Source organism: Pinus tabuliformis, chromosome 8, assembly GCF_031772625.1.
Source record: "Pinus tabuliformis cultivar Carrire ecotype Pingquan chromosome 8, CPIR1, whole genome shotgun sequence".
NCBI classification, from domain to species: domain Eukaryota; kingdom Viridiplantae; phylum Streptophyta; class Pinopsida; order Pinales; family Pinaceae; genus Pinus; species Pinus tabuliformis.
In genome coordinates, this window is record NC_142294.1 from 1,049,136,798 (window position 1) to 1,049,157,207 (window position 20,410).

The 20,410-nt window shown below is 34.4% G+C and overlaps 1 protein-coding gene across 1 annotated transcript; it reads left to right on the forward strand.

Annotated features, from left to right (window-relative positions):
- Positions 1–333: 333 nt before the first annotated feature.
- Positions 334–2,663, forward strand: LOC149238953 (uncharacterized). The gene is made up of 3 exons (XM_089369709.1): positions 334–801; positions 917–1,136; positions 1,849–2,663. Exons 1-3 carry the CDS (start codon positions 334–336, stop codon positions 2,340–2,342), a joined length of 1,182 nt encoding a protein of 393 aa, XP_089225835.1. The 3' UTR covers positions 2,343–2,663.
- Positions 2,664–20,410: the final 17,747 nt, after the last annotated feature.

Sequence of the window (20,410 nt, forward strand, 5' to 3'; positions counted from 1 at the left end):
TTTTATGCAGTGCTGCGCCTGTGGATTTGGTGAACGTTAACCAATAATTAACACGTACGCCTGCATTATACGCACATAATTCTAGAGGGTCCACCCCCTTCCTCCAGGTTCGTCAATGTTGCTTAGATACTCACGTACACGCCCCAACTAACTACCCTGTGGGACTTACCTGTTACACTGTTGAAAGCGACCTCTCATTTAAATTAATTCGCTCTTTGTCTTCTTAGAAGAAGTATGTCCACTCCAGTCTTATCCACGCCACGTAGACCCCAAAACCATTGAAGGGTTTGGAGTTAGCTAGTCTATTAGCGCACACTGACTTGCTTTTAATCAATGCAATGCAATGCATCATTCATGTATATATATATCTTTGGCAATAGCAGCTTCAAACCACCTGAATTGCAAGTTAGAGTTTGTGTCATGGTGCCACAGTGTCTAGTAAAGATGCCAGGATTTCCTAGTTTTGCATCCACGCTCTCAGGACTTGTTGTTTCAGCCACTTTGCCAGAGGAAGAGAAGCCCCATAATAAAGATTGGACAGAGAATTTTCCCATTAGGAACCATTGGCATTCTGGTTATAAATATAAAGCATGTAGGCCAAACGCATATGGCATGCTCCTTGCTGGAGCCTGCGGCGCCCAAGATAAATGTAGCGATGAATCAGACATCAATGAGCACGACCTTGCTGCTATGGTTGAGGATTTTATTGAGAATTGGAATTCCAAACAGGAAACTTCTTGTGACCCTAATCTCCACCAAAAGAGGAATGCTAAGATATCTCAACTCAGCGAGAATTTACAAGTAAAGAAAATTCAGTGTTAAACTTTCTTGATTAAATTTCAGTTTGCAATTCGCCCTTTTGCTGTTCTTGGGCTCTGTGTGAAGTGTGATAATTAATTGGGTTGAGCCTGTGCAGGTTCTGGTATCAGAAATTTCTCCGGAGGGGAGAGATCTTCAGCGTTACGTTATTGGGCTTTTGTTGGTTATGGAAGAAACGGATTTGAGACTGGTTTGCTCTGGCGAAAATTGCGACGGTGACTGCATTCGTCGGCTCCTTGTGAAACGGTTGAAGCGTGCTGGATACAATGCCGCGATCTGTAAAGTTAAATGGCCGAGCTGCGGCAGGGTACCAGGAGGTGAGCCGCAATTTTATTATTTTTATTTTTGGGTCATCACAGGAATCCCCAATTGGGTCAGTTTTTATGTTAATTTTTACTACTAACCTTATAATTTATCACTATTTTTATCATTATCTTTTTATCATTATCTTTATAATTTCATAGAAAAAGACGGAATACATAAACAGAAACAGATGAAGAAACAATTTATTTCATAAACTATCTTTAATTTGGTAGAGATTAATTTTTTTTTTTTTTTTTTTTCTTTTCATATAACCTTCTTTTTATCGATCAAAAATTTAAATCTTAAATCTCATAATTTCTATAATACTTCATAATATGAATATGAATTTTTATGTTTATTTGATTTTTGAAATATAAGAATTTGAATATTGAATTTTTATGTTTATTTGATTTTTGAAATATAAGAATTTGAATATTGAATTTCATAATTTCTGTAATATTTATAAATATGACAATGTTTTATATTTATTTGATGTCTGAAATATCCACACTCTATTTTGCTGCTATTATAACTTATTACTACCATTATAATTCGAGTAATTAAATATTTCCTTTTTATTGATTAAAATTAATCAAAAGATTTATACTTTAAATTTCATAATTTACTGTAATTTACCGAAAACTTCATAGCACAATAATACAACTATAGTGAATCAAGAGCTGAATTTTCAGTTTTATTAATAAACTGCTTTTTATGTTTTATCAGGTGAATACAGATATATCGACGTTATTTTGAAGGCCCCCATTTCTGTATCGAGCTCTGTAGTTCGTATCATAATCGATACCGATTTTAGATCTCAGTTCCAGATTGCACGACCTACCGCGAAATACCAGGCAGCTCTCAAGATATTCCCGACGATTTACATTGGCCGGCCGGAAAGGCTCATGAAAATCGTGGAAATGATGTCTGAAGCTGCAGAACAATCTCTGGCAAAGATGTCGATGCACATTCCTCCTTGGAGGACTTTTGAATACATGAAAGCCAAGTGGTTTTCCCCCTGCGAGAGACTAAATTTACACCAAAAATCACATTTGAGTTCATTTTCCCCTTGTTGCAGCGAGCAGTTGACACACCTGAAAACCTCGTTGAAAGAGGAAACTCCCACTCCCACTGCAACAACAACGTCCATTATGAATATGACGTTGAATTGTAGGTCCAGCGGTACAGGATGTAATAAAACCCTCATCAATCGCTCATAAAACGGCTACGGCTGCTCTTTCTGCAGACCATCGGAGGTCTTTTATTGTTGTAAAATCCGTGCAGAGGTTTTTGTTTTTGTTTGAGAGAAATGTGATGTGTAGTACGTCCCTCGGAGGTTTGAATTTTGTAAATCCGTGCAGAGGTTTTGGCTTTTCGTTAGAGCGAAAGGTGATGTGCAGTGGAAGCATCCATCCCTCTACGATCACAATTATAGAGTTGAATATACATTTTCGTTCATTGGACGGATCTGAGTTGTAGTTTAGCCTGTAAATCCATATCATCCATTTATGTGATATATGCCGAAGGCGGGTTTCATACCATCTGGTCTTTATCGTTATCCTCTTATTTTTGGGCTTAATTAAATCGAATTGAATGAGTCCTGATTTCAGGGCTGGGGCCCAAACCCCAATAATATACATGAAAACTCTAGGGCTGTGCAATATCTCGTGGGGGAAGCTACTGGGACCGCTCTCCACTTCAGATGACATGACGCCTACCATTTCTATGACTGTGTACCATGTTTTGGTTGTTATATAGACTGTGTACCATGTTTTGGTTGTTATATATACAGTAGCTTCAGGGGAATGAGAAGAAAAAGTCTCTTGGGTTTTTAATAGCTACTTCAATTTTATTATTCGATTTTTGTTATTAATCCATTATTGAAATTGAAAATGGATTTTAAGTTTTTTTTAATTGGATTTAAATAATAATATTAATTTGTTAGATAAAATTATTTTTTCACATAATTTTAAATTATTTATTTATTTATATGTAAGAAGTGTAGGTATGTGTTGGATTACTAAATGGAATGATTTTGGACATGTAATTGTATTACAAATAGCTTTTGTGTTAAGGGTTTATGTTTTAGATGCGTTTGGATGTTGTTGGTAAAATAGTTTTAGGTATCTCTTTAATGTTAGTCTTTGAAGTGTTTTCATTATGTTGGTAAGGGTTAAGGTCTTGGGTGTAGTTGAAAGGTGGTTGGCACAATAGTTTCAAACACCTCTTTTATTTTGTGTCTATTCATCCTTGAGGTGGTTTGACGATATGGTCATGTGCTCTACTATTCCTTTTCTTTGGTGTTGATTTTTCATGTGGATGTACACTTTAGTGCATTTCATTAGAGTCGAGTTTTATTTTGTTCAAACTTTTATATTTTTTGTTTTGCGGATGGCGGTGTGATTACTTAGTTTCTTCTATGGTTACTTTACTCATCTACAACTTTCCTCCATTGTTAACATACTTGGCAACAACTCTCCATTGAAGTGGTGCCAATGTTTTTCAGTATAATCTAGATTGTGAAGCATGGGATACATAGATTATGTGGGAAGAATTTTTGGTCTTGATAAATTATTATGTAATTTTGGAGTTAAGAGGTGGAAGTCTCTCTTAGTTTTTCACAATGAGATTTCTTAATCCTCTTTATATGAGCACAAGCTAAATTGTATGCAATTTAGTGTTCTTTTAAGCTTGAGCTATTAGGTGAGCACTTAGTGATTTTAGTGTAAATGTTGTTCACACAAACTTATTTATAAATATATATTTAACTACACTAAATTTAGTAATTTTATTTATATCTCTTTATAACTCTTAATTCTTTTTTAATTATTTTCTTAAAAAAAAACATTATAAACCTCTAATATCTCTGAATAAGTATAAATCATGGCAATATAGTGCATTAATTTAAAAAAAATTACGATATATTTAAATAAATAATCAAATAAAACTTAAATTTACCACATAATTACAATGAGTCATAAAATACAATTTAAACCAAATGACAACTTGAAAATTTCTTTCTCTAGTGAGGCTTGTGCTGAGGCTCTATTCTAAAACACTATGTACAATATTTTTACAATATTCACATTATAGACCTTCAAAAGTCATCATATGGATTAACACATGTCAAAGTAAACACATGCCAAAGTAACCATGTCATTGCCATTTATATTTAATCCAATTCAATATGCTTCAATGATAAAAGTTGTGTACAAAATATTTATAATATTCACGTTATAGTTATTAAAAGTCATCTTATATGCTTAATACATGCCAAAATAATCATGTCATCACCATTTAGATGTAATCTAATTCAATGTTTTTATAATATTCCTAATGGAAAATTAACCATAAATATGCATAACAATCATAGACAAAACACCATAAACAATGAGCACACAATTAGACCATAAAATTGCATCTTTTTATTAATAAAGATGGGTGTACAATAAGGTGCTGGAAGGAATGCACTTGGGCTTGCTCAAGGCAAGCAAGAAATTAAGCCCCAAATGAAAAATAAGACACCCTCCACCAAAATGTTGTTATGTTGCTTAAGCTCTTCGCTGAATATGCCCAAAAATACGGTGTTGGGTGTGAAGATTTGCTGCTAGAGCCTCCTCCGGTGCTCAGAAAATTTTGGGAAATTAATCTCGACCTCTCCACCAACTACCTAAAATAACCCAGGAAGGAATTGGCCAATGCTTGACTTTGGAAATTCGGTCCTATTTCCCCTAGCTCCTCTCGTTGCTGGCTGAATTGGGACCCATGTTTTACCCCTCAAATATGCCCAAAAAATTATGCAAAATTATTTCTGAGGTCCTTGTCAAAAACCTAGAAAAAAGCAGAAAGGGTTTGTCCTAGTTTTGATGCTCCAAAATTGACTCCCAAATGCTTAGCCCTCCTCCACAAGCAGAAGATGTAACCTATAACAAATGTTGTGTTTGTTGCTCCACCAAAATGCTGGAAAAGCCCCCACAACACTTCCTCAGACTCCACCTCAAGTTTCAACCCCTAACTCCATTCACTCCTCAACCTCCCAACGTGCCTCCTCCAGGAACTGCACTGCTACAGCTTTCCCTGTTGCTGCAACTCGGCCTCCCTAAACATTGATAGGTGATGAAGGCGAGAGATAAAACCACCACTTCCCAGCATCATAACCCAATAGCCACCACTACCAAAGAAAGCAGTCTGAGATTAGAGCTACCACTTCCTAGAAAAAGAGCTTGATCAATGCCATTACCTAGTGAAGGAGCATGATAGTTGTTGTCACTCACTGCCTTATCAGTCTTCAATTGCCTCCAGTACACAAAAGTAGTGAAGCTTGATGCCAATTTTTCAATCCACAGAAGCTATTAGAGCCAAATCAAGCCCTCCCCATTGCCTAGTGCTCGGAAATATTTTTCCAATGGTATATAGAAGTCCAAAAAAAGGACTCCTGGATCAGAAGTTAGAGCCTATTGAAGATTGCCTTTGGAAAACCTAGAAACCAAGAAAAAACATTAAAGGGACAAAGGCAAATCACATTGGAGGCCCTCGCATCCCGCAGGTCCTGCATCTTGCATGTCGGCGATCTCGTAGTCCTGCAGTCCCGCAGGTCCCGCATCTTGCATGTCGGTGATCTCGTAGTCCTACAGTCCCGCATCCCGCATCTCGGCAGCCCCACAATCCCACAGTCACAACAAACTCCAAAACCTTGCGGGGGGCGATCTTGCGATACAGTGTGAAACCGTCAGGGAGGGCAGAAAAAGTCTAACAAAGAAAATCATGGAAAAACCAAGGCCGGGTCGCCCCCTTCTCTCTCCTCCACGTGGCGATAGAGCGGTACAGTAAATCCTGCATCCTGTAATCTCGCAATATCGATGGATCGGCGAGGTTTTCATTCCAAGACCGTGGAGGGGAAAATTTTGCGATAAAGTGTAAAAGTTACGGGGAGGGCCGAAATTCATTAACAAAGGAAATGCACATGAAAACAGGGCCGAGCACGCCTTTTTCTCTCTCTCTCCTCCAGGGGGCCATGTGGCGGCATAGATTGGTCTTTAGAGCTAACATGGCATATGACGTCATCAATGACGTGGCAATACGGATGCTTGTAACTCTTGAGGCATCACCCTACATCCCATTGTGACACGAATCTGGAAGTCAGCGCCAAATGAAATAAGGGCAGAAATGACAGAGTCGGTCCCAACAACAGCTTTGACAGTAAATCGTGGGGGATGGCGCATTGAAACCAGGTGTGGGTGCCTTCATGAGAAAACTATTATGCAACACGCCTCCAGAGTCGGCACCGAAAGAATTTAAAGGAGAAGAGACAGTAAACAGGCCAGGCAGCATGGGAAGCAGATTGTGACAAAGACAGGGCATGATTTGAAGCTTTCACGGGGACAACAAAGGACCCCTTCCTCCATTCTTCCTCATGTTTTTTTTTTACTTTATGTAGTTTCCTATTTCCAAGAAGGGATTTGATTCCAATTATAATCTCTAGGTAGCAGAGCCTTACACTAGCCGAGACAGCCAGTCTAGCAGACAGTTGGTGTTCTGGCTCAGAGATTTTATGATTGTAACACAATCTCCCCCCTTTCTTTCTAAATCGGGGGAAGCAATATTATAAAGAGGTTATGGAATTTCTCACCCACAGGGTCTGAGTTTTGTGATGCCATTTGGTTCTAATATGTTTATTCATGGGGGCTTCACTGACATCGTGCTGAATGTATGGATTGGTTATTTGGACCCTTTGAGATAAATGGTGTTTCCCTGTTGATTCCAAGCATGATTAATGTGCAGCATGTTCCTCTCGATAATCTCATTTCATTTGTGTTTTTCTTCCTTTGAAATAGTATAATGAATGCAATTGGTTCCTCTTCAATCTATGGATTTATCATAGCTGCTCATAGAAGACAATACCTATGCTTATCACAAACCTATATGTGTTATTCACTAGCATTGCAGTACCTGTAAAATTATAGATTTACTTGTGCATTTGATTAACCTGTAGGACCTGTATTAGTCCAGATCTACGTTAGCTTTTGGTAGAGAATGATACCCATGTCATGTTTGATCTGAAACCTTCTTTTGCACTCCTCTATTTCTATCATTTCATTGGAAAACCATGGTTTAGGATTTTGTGTTGTTTACAACCCTATCCATCGAATTCCACTTTTTGTTGGAACATTGATGCCTAGGATTTTGTTTGTTACAACCCTATGCATCTATTTCCCTCCTTCCTCTCCTTCTCTCCACCATTACTACAACTTCAGTTTTAAGTTGTCTCATTTTCACGTGTCGGCCACCAGAAGAAGAAGTCATTTCTCTTTGAGATTGCCCCAATATACCCCCATCATTTGGTTCCATGAGTTGGCTTGAATCTACCTCATTAAATGCTTATTGAAGCAAGCCCCTCCTATTACCTTTTTACTTGACAATTAGAGTGTTGCAAACCCCTTACATATAACCTTTCATGCACTCCTCTATTTAAAATGTCATAAGCACTGGTCTATAATCAGCCCAGATGCTATCCCTAGGAAGCTTTCTCTATCTCCTGAAGCACTTGTGCCACAGGGTGCTAGATTTAGCTACAACAATAGCTATCATTACCTAGTGAAAAAACTAGCAACACAAAGTTAATATGTAGTAAAAAAATTGTTTAACCCTAATATCTATACAATTAATCTTTGATTAATCACACTAAACATAAATTAATATAATCAAAACCTAATCACACTAAACATAAATTAATATAATCAAAACCTAATGAAAATATTCTCATATTTTTAATTTTACCCACATACAATAACATTATTATTAAAACGACCTTTAACATAACATTCCATTTCCAATATAAAAACACCTATGAATGTAAATGATTTAACATAAAGATTTATTAAAAACTTTGGTAGAGCGCCATTAATGTGCCTTGTTGGAAGAGAATAGTCATGATACTTTGTAATCCTCTGGTTTTTCGAAATTGGACGTCGAGTGTAAAATTATTAATTCTCGTTTTTCCAAATTGGACGTCGAGTGTAAAATTATTAATTTTCTCGTTTTTCCAAATTGGACATCGAATGCAAAATCACTAATGTAGATGTTCTCTATATTTAGTTTCATTTTTGTAGGTTAGTGTTGTGAATTACGTTTATATCCATGTATGTATAGATATAGCTTAGAGTAGTTTACCTACTCTCCACATGGTGTGATACTGTGACATTCATTGATTGAACATTTATCTTAAAGCGTCTTGTGGGCTCTATTTGAATATATGAGCAGCAAAAATAGTGGGCCAAGAATCATGGTGTTGGTGTTGGTGTTGGTAGTGGCTTGAATATGCAAACAGACTGTAACATTTGAGGCATTTGACGCTTAAGTACCTACTACAATGATTTTATCACTCACTGATTGTGGCCTCGATATTATCAAAAACTTTTTTTGTCAGAGAGAAAAAACGTCATGATTTATATTACTACAAATAAAACAAAATTGTGTACTGGTTATCACTTCATCCACAAACAATGCCAATTTGGAACTCTAAGCAAATTCCGTTGTAATAGTTGATGGCAACCCACAACATTTCATAACCAAATTGCTGGCATTACCATTTATCATCAATAGCTATGGGGATTTTCAATACGCTGGATTATTTGTTACAGCTGTCTCCTTATTGGCATATGGCATTTCCCATCGGCTGGATTATTAGTTACAGCTGTCTCCTTTTTGGCATAATTGACATATTCATATTTATGGTGCATGGTTGGATAATTAGCCTACACCCGTATTTCATTGGCACAAGGCTCTATTTTTATATTATATATACTATGAAAGGAGGGGCAATGTTCCCTCTTGGTGGGATGTATGTATTTATATTTGGAGGATGGGATGTGAAAAAGAGTTGGATTGCATTCCTAGATGGCATATGTATTGTTGTGTGGGTATTAAAAGAGGTGACAAAAATAATTGAACTGAAGTTTAATAATGTTATAAGATGAGAGTAATTAATATTTATATTTATATCATAAAATTGTTATATTAATATATTTGGTAATATAATTGTTGATAATGAAGGGAAATGAAACACTTTTAGTGAAGACTCAATATGAAAAACACAAGTCTACCCTGAAATGTTTCAAAGGTGCATTGTTTCAATGTTGAAGCAAAACATGAAATACTAATGTTTGAAAAATTGAAGTTAAGCAAAACATGAAATACTAATGTTTGATGATCAAGTTAAAATTGAAGTGTTGAATAGTTGGGTGATGGTAGTCTATTTTGGTATTTATGAAATTCAAAAATAACAACAAATTTTTTTTCCCATTTGAAGATTTCTATATATTTTTTATTGTAGTGGGAGAGCTATGTGAATGCATTAGGAATATGAAAAAGGTCCATAAGTATGAAATGAGGATTTCAAGGCTTTCTTGAAATCACAGTTATTTCTCACAAACTACTAAGAAAAATTAGTCATTAACTTGTAGTATATTTTATAAGAACAATGACAAGGTGTGCAAGATTGCACAATTGAATTTAGGAAGTAAACTGGGAGTGGTGTTGAAGTAACTTGGAGGTTTATTCAACCATATCTAAATGTAGTCCATGTGTCTTAATGTGAAGAGTGTAGATGAGGTGAGCAAGACAAATCGTTATCTTAAGTTGGACTTTGAGAAGGGGAAACTGAAAAATGTTTAAGAAGAAATCAACAGGATGAAACTCAAGAAGATTATAGCCACAACCAAAAAGAGGAGGGATCCTAGTATGCATTGCAAACCGTGTGATGCAGATTGATACACAAATTACAAGTGTTAGAAACTTCATGCATAATTGCATCCAAAGAGAACAAAGTTACCAACTTAATGGAAAGTTGACCAAGTTCTTGGTTTTTAGAGGTCACACTTAGTGCTGATTTTTATACTTATTTACAAAATTGGTCGTACAACATCACCCTTTTTCATTTCAAGTTAAAATTCCAACATTTTTCAACTATGACATTAAAAACCAAATATCATGACTATGAAAAACATAGAAAAACATGCTAAAATGAAAAAGTGGTGATGCAACATCACTCATTTTTTAGGGTTAAAATTCAAATATTTTACAATCATAGCATTAACAACAAAATATCAGTATGAAAGTGATAAAAAAACATGATGGAATGTAAATACAACACCATCCTTTTTTGGGATTAAAATTAAAACATTTTTCAGCCAATACAATAAAGACCAAATATTATGACTACAAAAACCCTAGTACCTAAAGTTTATGTATCTTTATTTTATTTTTTTAAATATTTATTTTTAAGTGTTTATCAAATTTTCCTGATTTTTATTTTATTTTATTTTCATATTCAAATTATAAAGTAATTGAAATTATAATCTAGCCCATTAACACTCTCAAAAGCAAAACAAAAAACATAAAGTGTAATATAAATTTAAAAATGTCATTAAATATAAAATCAATTTAGAAAAAAAAATCACCTTTCTATTTTAAAAAATCACCTTTCTATTTTAAAAAGTTGGGAAACGTGATTTTTGGAAAAAGCAGTGTTCTTTTAAAAAAAACACCATTAAAATACTACACTAAAAGTAATAATAATAAATAACTAATTCTAGTCTTTAAAAAAATTCTACAAATTAAAAAATTTAACCCTTAAAAAAAAGACTTATAATAATAACAACTTAAAAATCCCCCGATCGAGGTGCGAGCCGGAGGATGGCCCCATCAAGACAGTTTCAATACTGAGTATGCTAAGGTACAACACCACTGCCGCCCATATGCTCGAGGCAATAGGTGCAACGGCCTTTTGCATGCATAAGGCTACCACCATAGAGAAAGGTGGCAGAGGTTTGCAGGTAAGTTTTCTAGCTAGTGGCGATTATAGTGGGAAGGGTGCTAGTAGTCTCCGCGACCAAGTGAGTGTGGTTCAGCATTTGCGGCAAGGGGACTCTGTAAACGGTTCAGTGCAGCGTCTCCAGAGGTGACGGAGGTTCCATCGGCTCCAAACGAAGGAAATCAGGTGCGTAAACTTCTTTTTCCTCCCCTCCATCATGCTCCCCTATCTTTGGTTTGGTTTACGAGTTCTGCATGGGAACAATTGGTTGGCATGCAGGGGAAATTTGGGTTGGGGGAATTTTTTGACTTCGATAGTCTAGAAGAAGAACTTGAGTCCCACTGGAACCTCTTTGATGTCAATCCGCTATGAGATTTTCCTCTCCCGCTTGGCGTTAGTTTGGCTATGGGGCAGGGGCGTCAACCCCGGGGAATGGTATTGTCTAGTCAAAGACCAGGGGGTCGGGTGTTGGGATACTATTAATGTATGTCCCAATGTTGAAGCTTTCCTTCTTATGGTTGGATGGCTTATGGGTTTGTACACCCAAGGCCTGGGTCAAAGGGTCTGCGGGGTCGTTGTTGCGGGGAAGTGTCATATGTGGTCTTGGAAATGCCATGCATTTGAGCTGGCTATGCCAGACTCGGAGTGTTGGGTGAAGGTTGTTTGGTAAAGGGGTCTTTGGTTGGCTGACCTTCGAGGTTGTGTAACCAAGGCTTGTGTCATAATGGCTGCAAGGTCACTATAGAGGGGATGAGCCACCCTAGAGTTTGCAGGGTTGTTGAGGTGGTGTTGCATTACCTGGGTTGGGGGAATGGTCACAAAAACGTTGGAATTCGGTGCGAGAGGCTTGGAATTTGTGTTTTGGGTCACTATGCTAAAGGGCCTAGGGATGGCTGGCTGACGGGGTGTCGCACCCCTAGCCTGGGTTGCAGAGTCTACAAGGTAGTTGTTGTGGTGGTGCACCAGCTAGGGTAAAGGAATTCTTGCACGGGTGTGGGAATTGGCCATACTAGGTTCGAGATTTTTAATTTTGTTTGTTATGTAAAAGGACTTGGGTGGCATGAGATTGCATGCATAGTTGGGATGAAGGACTTCGATGGGTGGCAGAGCCTGCGGGTGATGGAATGACAAAGCATAATTGATTGTCAATTTTGGTTTATTGCCTTCATGACAGGTATGCAGCGAGGTAAGCCATCCCAAGTGCAAGTGGTTTTGAGGCTCGCCTCCTCACTGGCACAAGAATTTTCCAGTTTGTATTTGATTACCAGACGTCGGGTCTGTGTGGCTATTGATCGAAAAACAAAGACTAGGGGCCAAAGCAAGAGGCCTGGGGTGACTGAGCACGAGAATGAACCCAGCTCCCCAGGAGGGAGATGCGGTAGAAATCTTGTTGCTAACATCATCAATGAAGCCACCTCAGCATATAGGGAGGGAACCAAAGAGGAAACCAAGAGACTAATAAAGGAATGGGAATTCGATTTGAACCACTAGGGGAGCGCAACCAAGATAGAGATGGAAGTCTGGCGCATCCTCGTGCCAGACCCTAGAAACACTTGAGGGCGAGTGACACAATTCAAGCAGACCCTGTATCTGTATTGGCTTGTGAAAAGTCTCTTGGGAAAGATCATGGAGAAAATTTCGGTAAGCATGGCAGCAGTTGTACATGACTTTCCCAATTACAAACAAGATTTCCAGAAGGTGCAATTTCAAATGTAGAAACAAGAAGGTTGCCTATGCAGCATAGAGAAACACTTCCCTTGTCTATTCTCACAGACAGAGATGCCTGGTTCCAATGCTAAAGATCCGGCTCCAGTCGAATTTGCCTCTGTCAAGCGGGGTAATTAGAATGTTTGCTTCCTGTCATTTTTTATTAGTATTTATGCAAATAGCCTTTACTTTTTAGTTTCTAGTTATATATGCTTATAGGAAAATATGGTATGGGCGTGGACATGATAATCAAACTTATATAGCTTGGATAGAAAGACTCAATATTTTTTGCTACTGGATGGCTTATCATGCAGTTAGGTGGCCAACAAACTTGGTTTCCTGATGGGAAAGTTGAGGCCACCTAACCTGTTTTATGTGGTTGTAACTTGCTTATTGATTAATTAATGAAAAAGAAGGATCTACCAAGCTTACAAAAAAAACAACTTAAAAATCAAAGTAAAGTTTAAATTTATAAAAAAATAAATGCAATTTACAAAAAAAGAAGAAGCCTATGAGGTGTAGAATAAATAGTGACGGGTTGTATTATTAAGGCACTTTGTGATGTGAAGGTCACTGGTTTGAAACTCTGTGCGAAAAAATCCAACCATATTAAGGGCTGATGTGGCCCAGGACAGGTGTGATCCCCTAGTGACTTTGAAAGATTAGATACCTCTAGGTCACGGTTTCTCAAACCAAAGGTTAAGCATGCAGTCATCTCAGGACTCACAAAACTTAGAAAACAAAACCCAAAAACATAATTCAAAAAATATTGAAAATTTGAAAAACATAACAAAAGAAATTGCACATCACAAGGCCAAGGTGATGATGATGATTAACACCCACTAAGATCGATATGGTCTATAGAACCTCAAGAAAGTAAGAAATTAATTGAGATTATTTAACATTTTGGTTCTATGATTGAAAAGAAGGGAGAGAAGCATTCCTAGATCACCATTGTTTTGTTTACTTAACAAGTCAAGAAGGTTGGTTGTGGGGAAATTTTTTTGAAAAATGGAGCAGATGGGAGTAAGAGCTCGACAATCCAAAAGAAAGTGATTTTTATTTTCAACTCTCAGTACCGCAAAGGTGACAGACTCTTTCATCCCAAGGTGTTTTGGGAATTCACCAACACCCGGTTTCAATTGAAGCTTGTGAGAATTAGTTCTTATCTTGGCAATGTTCATTTTCTTCTTAACATAGGTCACTACAAAAGGATAATTTTGGTTTTGAAGATATGGTTTGATCACCTCATTATAATACCTTAGTTTCCTTTTCCCTCTAACTCCTTATCACCCAACAACTTATCCTTAAATTTGGAAGTAATAATAATTTTAATATTATCCTTATTCTTCAAGGTGGTCTCCTCATTTATCCCCAATGGTCTAGCGAAGACTAGGCACCCTTACGTCAACCTTGCTTGAGCCGAAAGTGGGGGTTTTGGCTGCAGTAAAAGAATTTTTAGGAAACCTCTTAGCCTCCATGTCAAGCATCACCCCCACCCACTCCACTAGCCTCTAGCCATCAAAAGCCCACAACAAAGTGGCTAGGGGGAAGGTGATTTTATATATATATATATATATATTATCAAAAGCATCCAGTTGTTGTTGTTGTTGTTGTTATTATTATTATTGCTATTTTTTTATATTTTATATATAATAAATTGTTATTTAATTCTTTAAGCTATTTTTGATTGCCTATTAATTTGTTTTTGACCAAAAATTTTGGTTGCTTGTCCAAAATTTAACATTGGGAATTCAATTTATGTAAATTTTGATTATTTTTTAAATTTATTTATTTGTAAGGTGATTGGTTGAGGTCCGTGTTGTTTAATAACTTTTATTTTTTAGTAGTTACTAATTTTTTTATTTTTTTTTAATTCTTTTTTATTAAACATTTTTTATTTTTTTTCTTTTTTCTATTATTTCCATTTTCATGAATTATAGTTTTTTCTCCATATTTTCAATTTAAGTTGACAAATTTTAAAGAGGAAAAAATAATTTAAAGAAAAAATTATATATATATATATATATATATATATATATATATATATATATATATATATATATATATATCATGTTTAGTGTTATTACTTTTTAATTTGAGATATAAATTTTTTCATCTTTTTCTATGTTTTTTTTTCCTCTATTTCCAATTCCAATTCCATTAGTCATAGTTTTTTTCTCACCTTTCTATAATTTTCTTTTTTTTAGGCAACAACTATTTTGTCTTTCCTATTTTCGATTCCACATGAACTGCTACCATGCATCTTGCCCTTCTTTGTGGCAATGTTCACTATTGTTTCCTTTTCCCTTATCTGTTTAATTTCCATTTCCTTCCATGCTTTGTTGTTGTTTTCCTATTTCTTGAAATCGCAACACACTTGGCCACCATGAATGAAACTAAATTTGCTTGCATTTGTTTTTAATGCTCAGAGTTGAGACCCTGACATAAAACCCTATCAAATAATCACAACATAGAAATTTGATTAACTTGTTTCAAATTTAGATATGGGATTTTGGTTGACCATTTTTTATTCCATTTATTGTTAAACATTTTATCCACAACATATGTAGCGTAGTTTTATAGGTTATAGGGAGTAGGATCGACTAAGTTAACAAATTATTTTCTTTGAAAAAACTACCTCAATGTTATCTATGGAATCATCTGTGGAATTTTTTATGATTTTATTGGTGATTTTGCTTTCCCAATCTACAAAACATGACAATATCATATGCAATGAATTTTAATTTTCTTTCATTTGTGCTTGTTTAGAAAGTATAAAGCTATATTTCATTTATTTTTATTTTCAAGATTTGCAGGACTGCAGTTGAACTTGTGAAGTAAGTCTATGGTTTATTGTCATTTGTGTTAGTTTAGTAATTACAGATACTCTTTTTCATTTATATTTTTTCAATTCTTAATTTTCAATATTGTTGGACGCTTTTGTTTATATTAATGTCGAGGTTTCTTTTTAAATATCATTATTTATTTACGTAATTGAGCATATTGGCATTTTATTTTCTAATCCATTTCACTCAGTGAAAGTTGTTTGCAGTTGATTATATTGATATCTCATTTTCTACTCCATTTCACCTATTGAAATTTATTTGTTGTATACAATGTTTCTAGTTTAATATTATAGTATAGGAAAAGTATGTGTTACAAAAAATATGATTTTTTTATAGTTAAAGTTAGTATATTAGAATTAAATAATGGAAATCATAATTTGAGAGATAACAATAAAAGTTTTGTTCCATATCCCATGTCTTCACTGCTACACACACAATTACATGCATCTTTATATCAATCATGTACAATGCCCATAAATATTGTGGGAGACAAATGTTCATGCAAAATAAATTTCCTGAAATTCACATCTCATTCAATTGAAACTAACTTTCTTCATTTCAATTTGAATGAAACACTGCCAAAGAAATAAAGTTATAGAGCTTCATTATATCCAATGAGGTAGGGTGTTCACCAAAAAGCACAATTTTAGCATAACATTTTCAATTTCATATCTATTTTTCATCGAGGCTTTATCCAGATTCCAATTTAACTATATTTAAACTAAATGACGAGTACTAGCTACTACGTAAGGCTTGTTTATATATCGTGATTTTGTTTTTTCCTCTAAATATAATTTTTTAAAATATATATATATATATATATATATGCTTAAATCATTTTTAAATTATTATTTTTTTTAGTTTAAATTTACCATATTTTATTTTCTTTTAATTTTTTAAATTGCTTTAAAATATTGATTTTTAATCATTTTTAATATTTTTTAATTGTTTAATTTGAATTTTATTTTTAAATGTTTTTTTTAATATTATTTTTTTAATTTCCTTGTTTTATTAAACAGTGTTTTTAGACCCAAAAATAAAATATTCCTTGTATAATGACTCTATTTGATTTAAGTGTTGATTTTTAAAGTTTTTTTTAATCGCGCTATTTGGCTTATAATAACATAGTTGAAAAATGCTAAAATTGTAAGTTTTTTTTTACTTATGATATTTCTTTTGTAATTTAATATTTTTCATTTATATGGAAATATTACATCGCTGCCTACTATTTTTCAAAATTCTACGAACCTCTCTCTTACCAGATTTGTTGACCAGTAGGTAATTTCCAAAAATGATTATACCATTCCAAAAAGTGTTTGCAATCAAAAACTGGAGGGGAACACAAAAACATAATACCAACAAGATCAACGCACAATAGAGAGCCATTAGGATTCTAATGAAGTTAGCAGATCGGGATCCTTCAGTGGTGAGGCAGGGGGGAAAGGCTTAAATTCACAATGTACATGTTTTTCCACATGGGGAAATCAAGCATCTAGACATTCCAGGCTTTCCTACATGCATCATTGGTTTTGTTGAAGATGAGCCAAATTGTCCTGCATGTGCCACCAGTTCCTTTGAAGGTCATTCATGAAAGAGATAATTTCATTGTGATCATCATGCCTTTCTTTGAGGAGTTACTCTAGAAGTGTTTTGAGTTGGTTGTGTTAGGTGAGCAAATGGAGGTATTGAAATATGTGCCCCCTAATGTTACCAAGGTATGGGAGCCAAAAAGTAAATTCATAAATACCAATCACATGTAATAGATAATTATTCGATCAGTAAATAGAATGACTTTAGACATTTAATTGGTATAAAAAATAGTAATAGTCTTGTGTTAAGGATTTATGTTCTAAGTGTACTTGGAATATGGTTGGTATGATAGTTTTAAGCACCTCCTCAATCTTTGTCCTTAAGGTGTTTGGAAAATGGTGCTAAAGGTTTGGGTTCTAGGTGGTGGAAGGTGGTTGGCACAATATTTTGAAACACTTTCTCGATTTTGTGTCTATTCATTCTTGAGGTGGTTTGACCATGCGATGACTTATTCGATTGTTTCTTTTCTTTAGTGTTGACTCTTTATGTAGACGTTAATGAATCAATAGAGCTCTTTAGGTATTATTAGAGTCTAGTTTTATTGTGAAACTTTTATATCCTTAGTTTTAGGGATGACAGTGTGAATATTCAATTTCTTCTATCGTTACTCTACTCCTTTACAACTGTCTGTGGAGGTCAAGTCTTAAGGGGCGACAACAACGGGCTCCATGACATGATTTCCTCTATGGTTATTGTCCTCGAAAACAACACTTCATGGACATGGTGTTAATGTATTTCATTACAATGTAGATTGTGAAGCATGTGATACATAGATTATGTAAAAAACATTGTGGTCTCGAACAATTATTAATTTTAGAGTTAAGTCTTTCATAGTTTGTCGTAATGGGATTTCCTAATCCTCTTTATATGAGCACAAGCTAAATTGTATGCAATTTAGTGTTCTTTTAAGCTCAAGCTATGTTGTGAGCACTTTGGCATTTTTGGTATAAGTATTGTTCACACAAACATATTGAGAAATGTACATTTTTTGTTAATAATATTCTACCATTTTTTATCAGAGAAAAAAGATAGTTTTAACGTGGAATTAAATTCTATATCCAACTAGTACTCAAAGTTGATACTTTTAATAATTGTATCTAATAAAATGCATTAAAAATACATGAATAAATGTGTTTTCAGAAAGGAGAAACATGTTTTTTCATATATTTCCAATGTATCTTATGATAGTTTTATTAGAAGTGTCAAGTCTAAGTAATTTTTGTATGCGGAATTAAATACTGCATCAATTAAGCATCTAGACTTGATAACTTTATACACCTACATAGATTGTAGTAGTCAAAACACTATAATAAATTGGGTATATTGTCCTACAAATAAAAATGTTTCATACAATAATTGATATTTGAATTAACCAAAAATAGATTATTATTAACACAAATTAAAAATATATGAAAAATACTAATTTTCTTTATTTCTTTTTGTTATCACTCAGGTTGTTCCCCAAAGTTGTAAGAAAGGGAATACGGCCGAGGTAACCACAGACCAATCTTTTAGATACAAATTCTAGCCAATCTGCATCTAGAGAGGGCCCTCTCTAGATACAGATTGGCTAGAATTTGTATCTAAAAGATTGGTCTGTGGTTACCTCGGCCGTATTCCCTTTCTTACAACTTTGGGGAACAACTTGAGTGATAACATTTTTCATAAATTTTAGTTAATTATTTTCTTTAAAAAATCCATTATAAACTTTTAATTATTTTAATAATTATAAAACAAAATTAATAATAATATATCACATTTCTCTAAAATACTTTAGCACATAATTACAATGAATCATAAAATAAAACTCAAACTAATTGATAGTTAATTTTTTTCTCAATCTCTACTGGTCTTGTCCTTAAATCTTACTCTAAAACCCCATACAAGATATTTAGTCATCTCATATAGATTAACACATATTCATATTATAGACATTAAAATTCATCTTAACGCATGCCAAAGTAACCATGTTGTCACTATTTACGTGTAATCTAATTAAAAATTCAATATATTTCGATGTAAAAGGTTCTATACAAAATATTTATAAGGTCTAATATTCACATTATAGGCATTAAAAGTCATCTCATATTCTTGTCATAAAAGTCATCTGATATTGGCTAATGGCATAACCATGTCATGCCATGTCATGTAACCTAATTCAATAGGTTCAATACTAGGAAAAACCTTGGCCGGGGTATAAGAGCATACCAAAATGAGAGTATGTCATTTTGCTATGTTATTACGAAGACATAAAAATATTTTCATATTATCATGTTCTAATACATTTACACTAAAATGATTTTATCATAGGGATGACCATGAATATCCTCATTAATACTTTTTTATATTATTGATTTGTATGGCTAACTATAACAAAAATAGAAAAATATTTTCATGTTCTCATACATTTACACAAAAATAATTTTATCATATAGATGACAATAAATTTCCTCATTAATATTTTCTTATAATTGATTTGTATGGCTAACTATAACAAAATTAAGGTTAGTTAACTTATTTGTGAGTTTATTCACCATTTTGGTATATCTAATTACCTTTTTTGAACAACATTTTATCATGTAAAGTCCTCTCATGTGATTTTAGACACTTTCATAGTTTTAACATCTCAGTGTATATATATGTCAATCATGATAGGGATGCATAAATATTATAAATATTTTTATGCAATCTTTATTCTTGCTATATGATTTTCTAATTCAACATTAAAACACATATTCATATCCAATGTTTGATGGTCAAGTTAACACTGGAGTTTTGAATTGTTGGTTAAAGTAAATGGAAGTCTATTTTGGCCTTTATCAAAACACAACAAATTCTTTTTTCCCATTTGAAGACGGTCATATATGCTTTGTTGTAGTGGGAGAGCTATGGGAATGCACTAGGGATAGGGAAAAAGGTCCATAATTATGAAATCATAGCATTTCAAAGCTTTGTTGAAATCACATTTTTTTCCCAAAGGCTAAGAAGAAAAGCAACTCATGAAATTGTAGTATATTTTACTAGAGCAAGGACAAGGTGGACAAGAGTGCACGGTTGAATCCAAGAAACAAAATGGGAGGGGTAGTGAAGTAACTTGGAGGTTTAATAAACCATATCCAAAGGTAGTCAATGTGTCTTAGTGTGAAGAGCATAAATGCGGTGAGCAGGAATGATCTTTATGTTGAGATGGACTTTAAGAAGGGCCAACAAAAAAAGGCTAAGAAGAAACCAACGAGATGAAACTCAAGAAGATTATAACCACAACCAAAAAAAGGAGGGATCCTAGTACGCACTGCAAATATTGTGATGCAAATTGACACACAAATGAGAA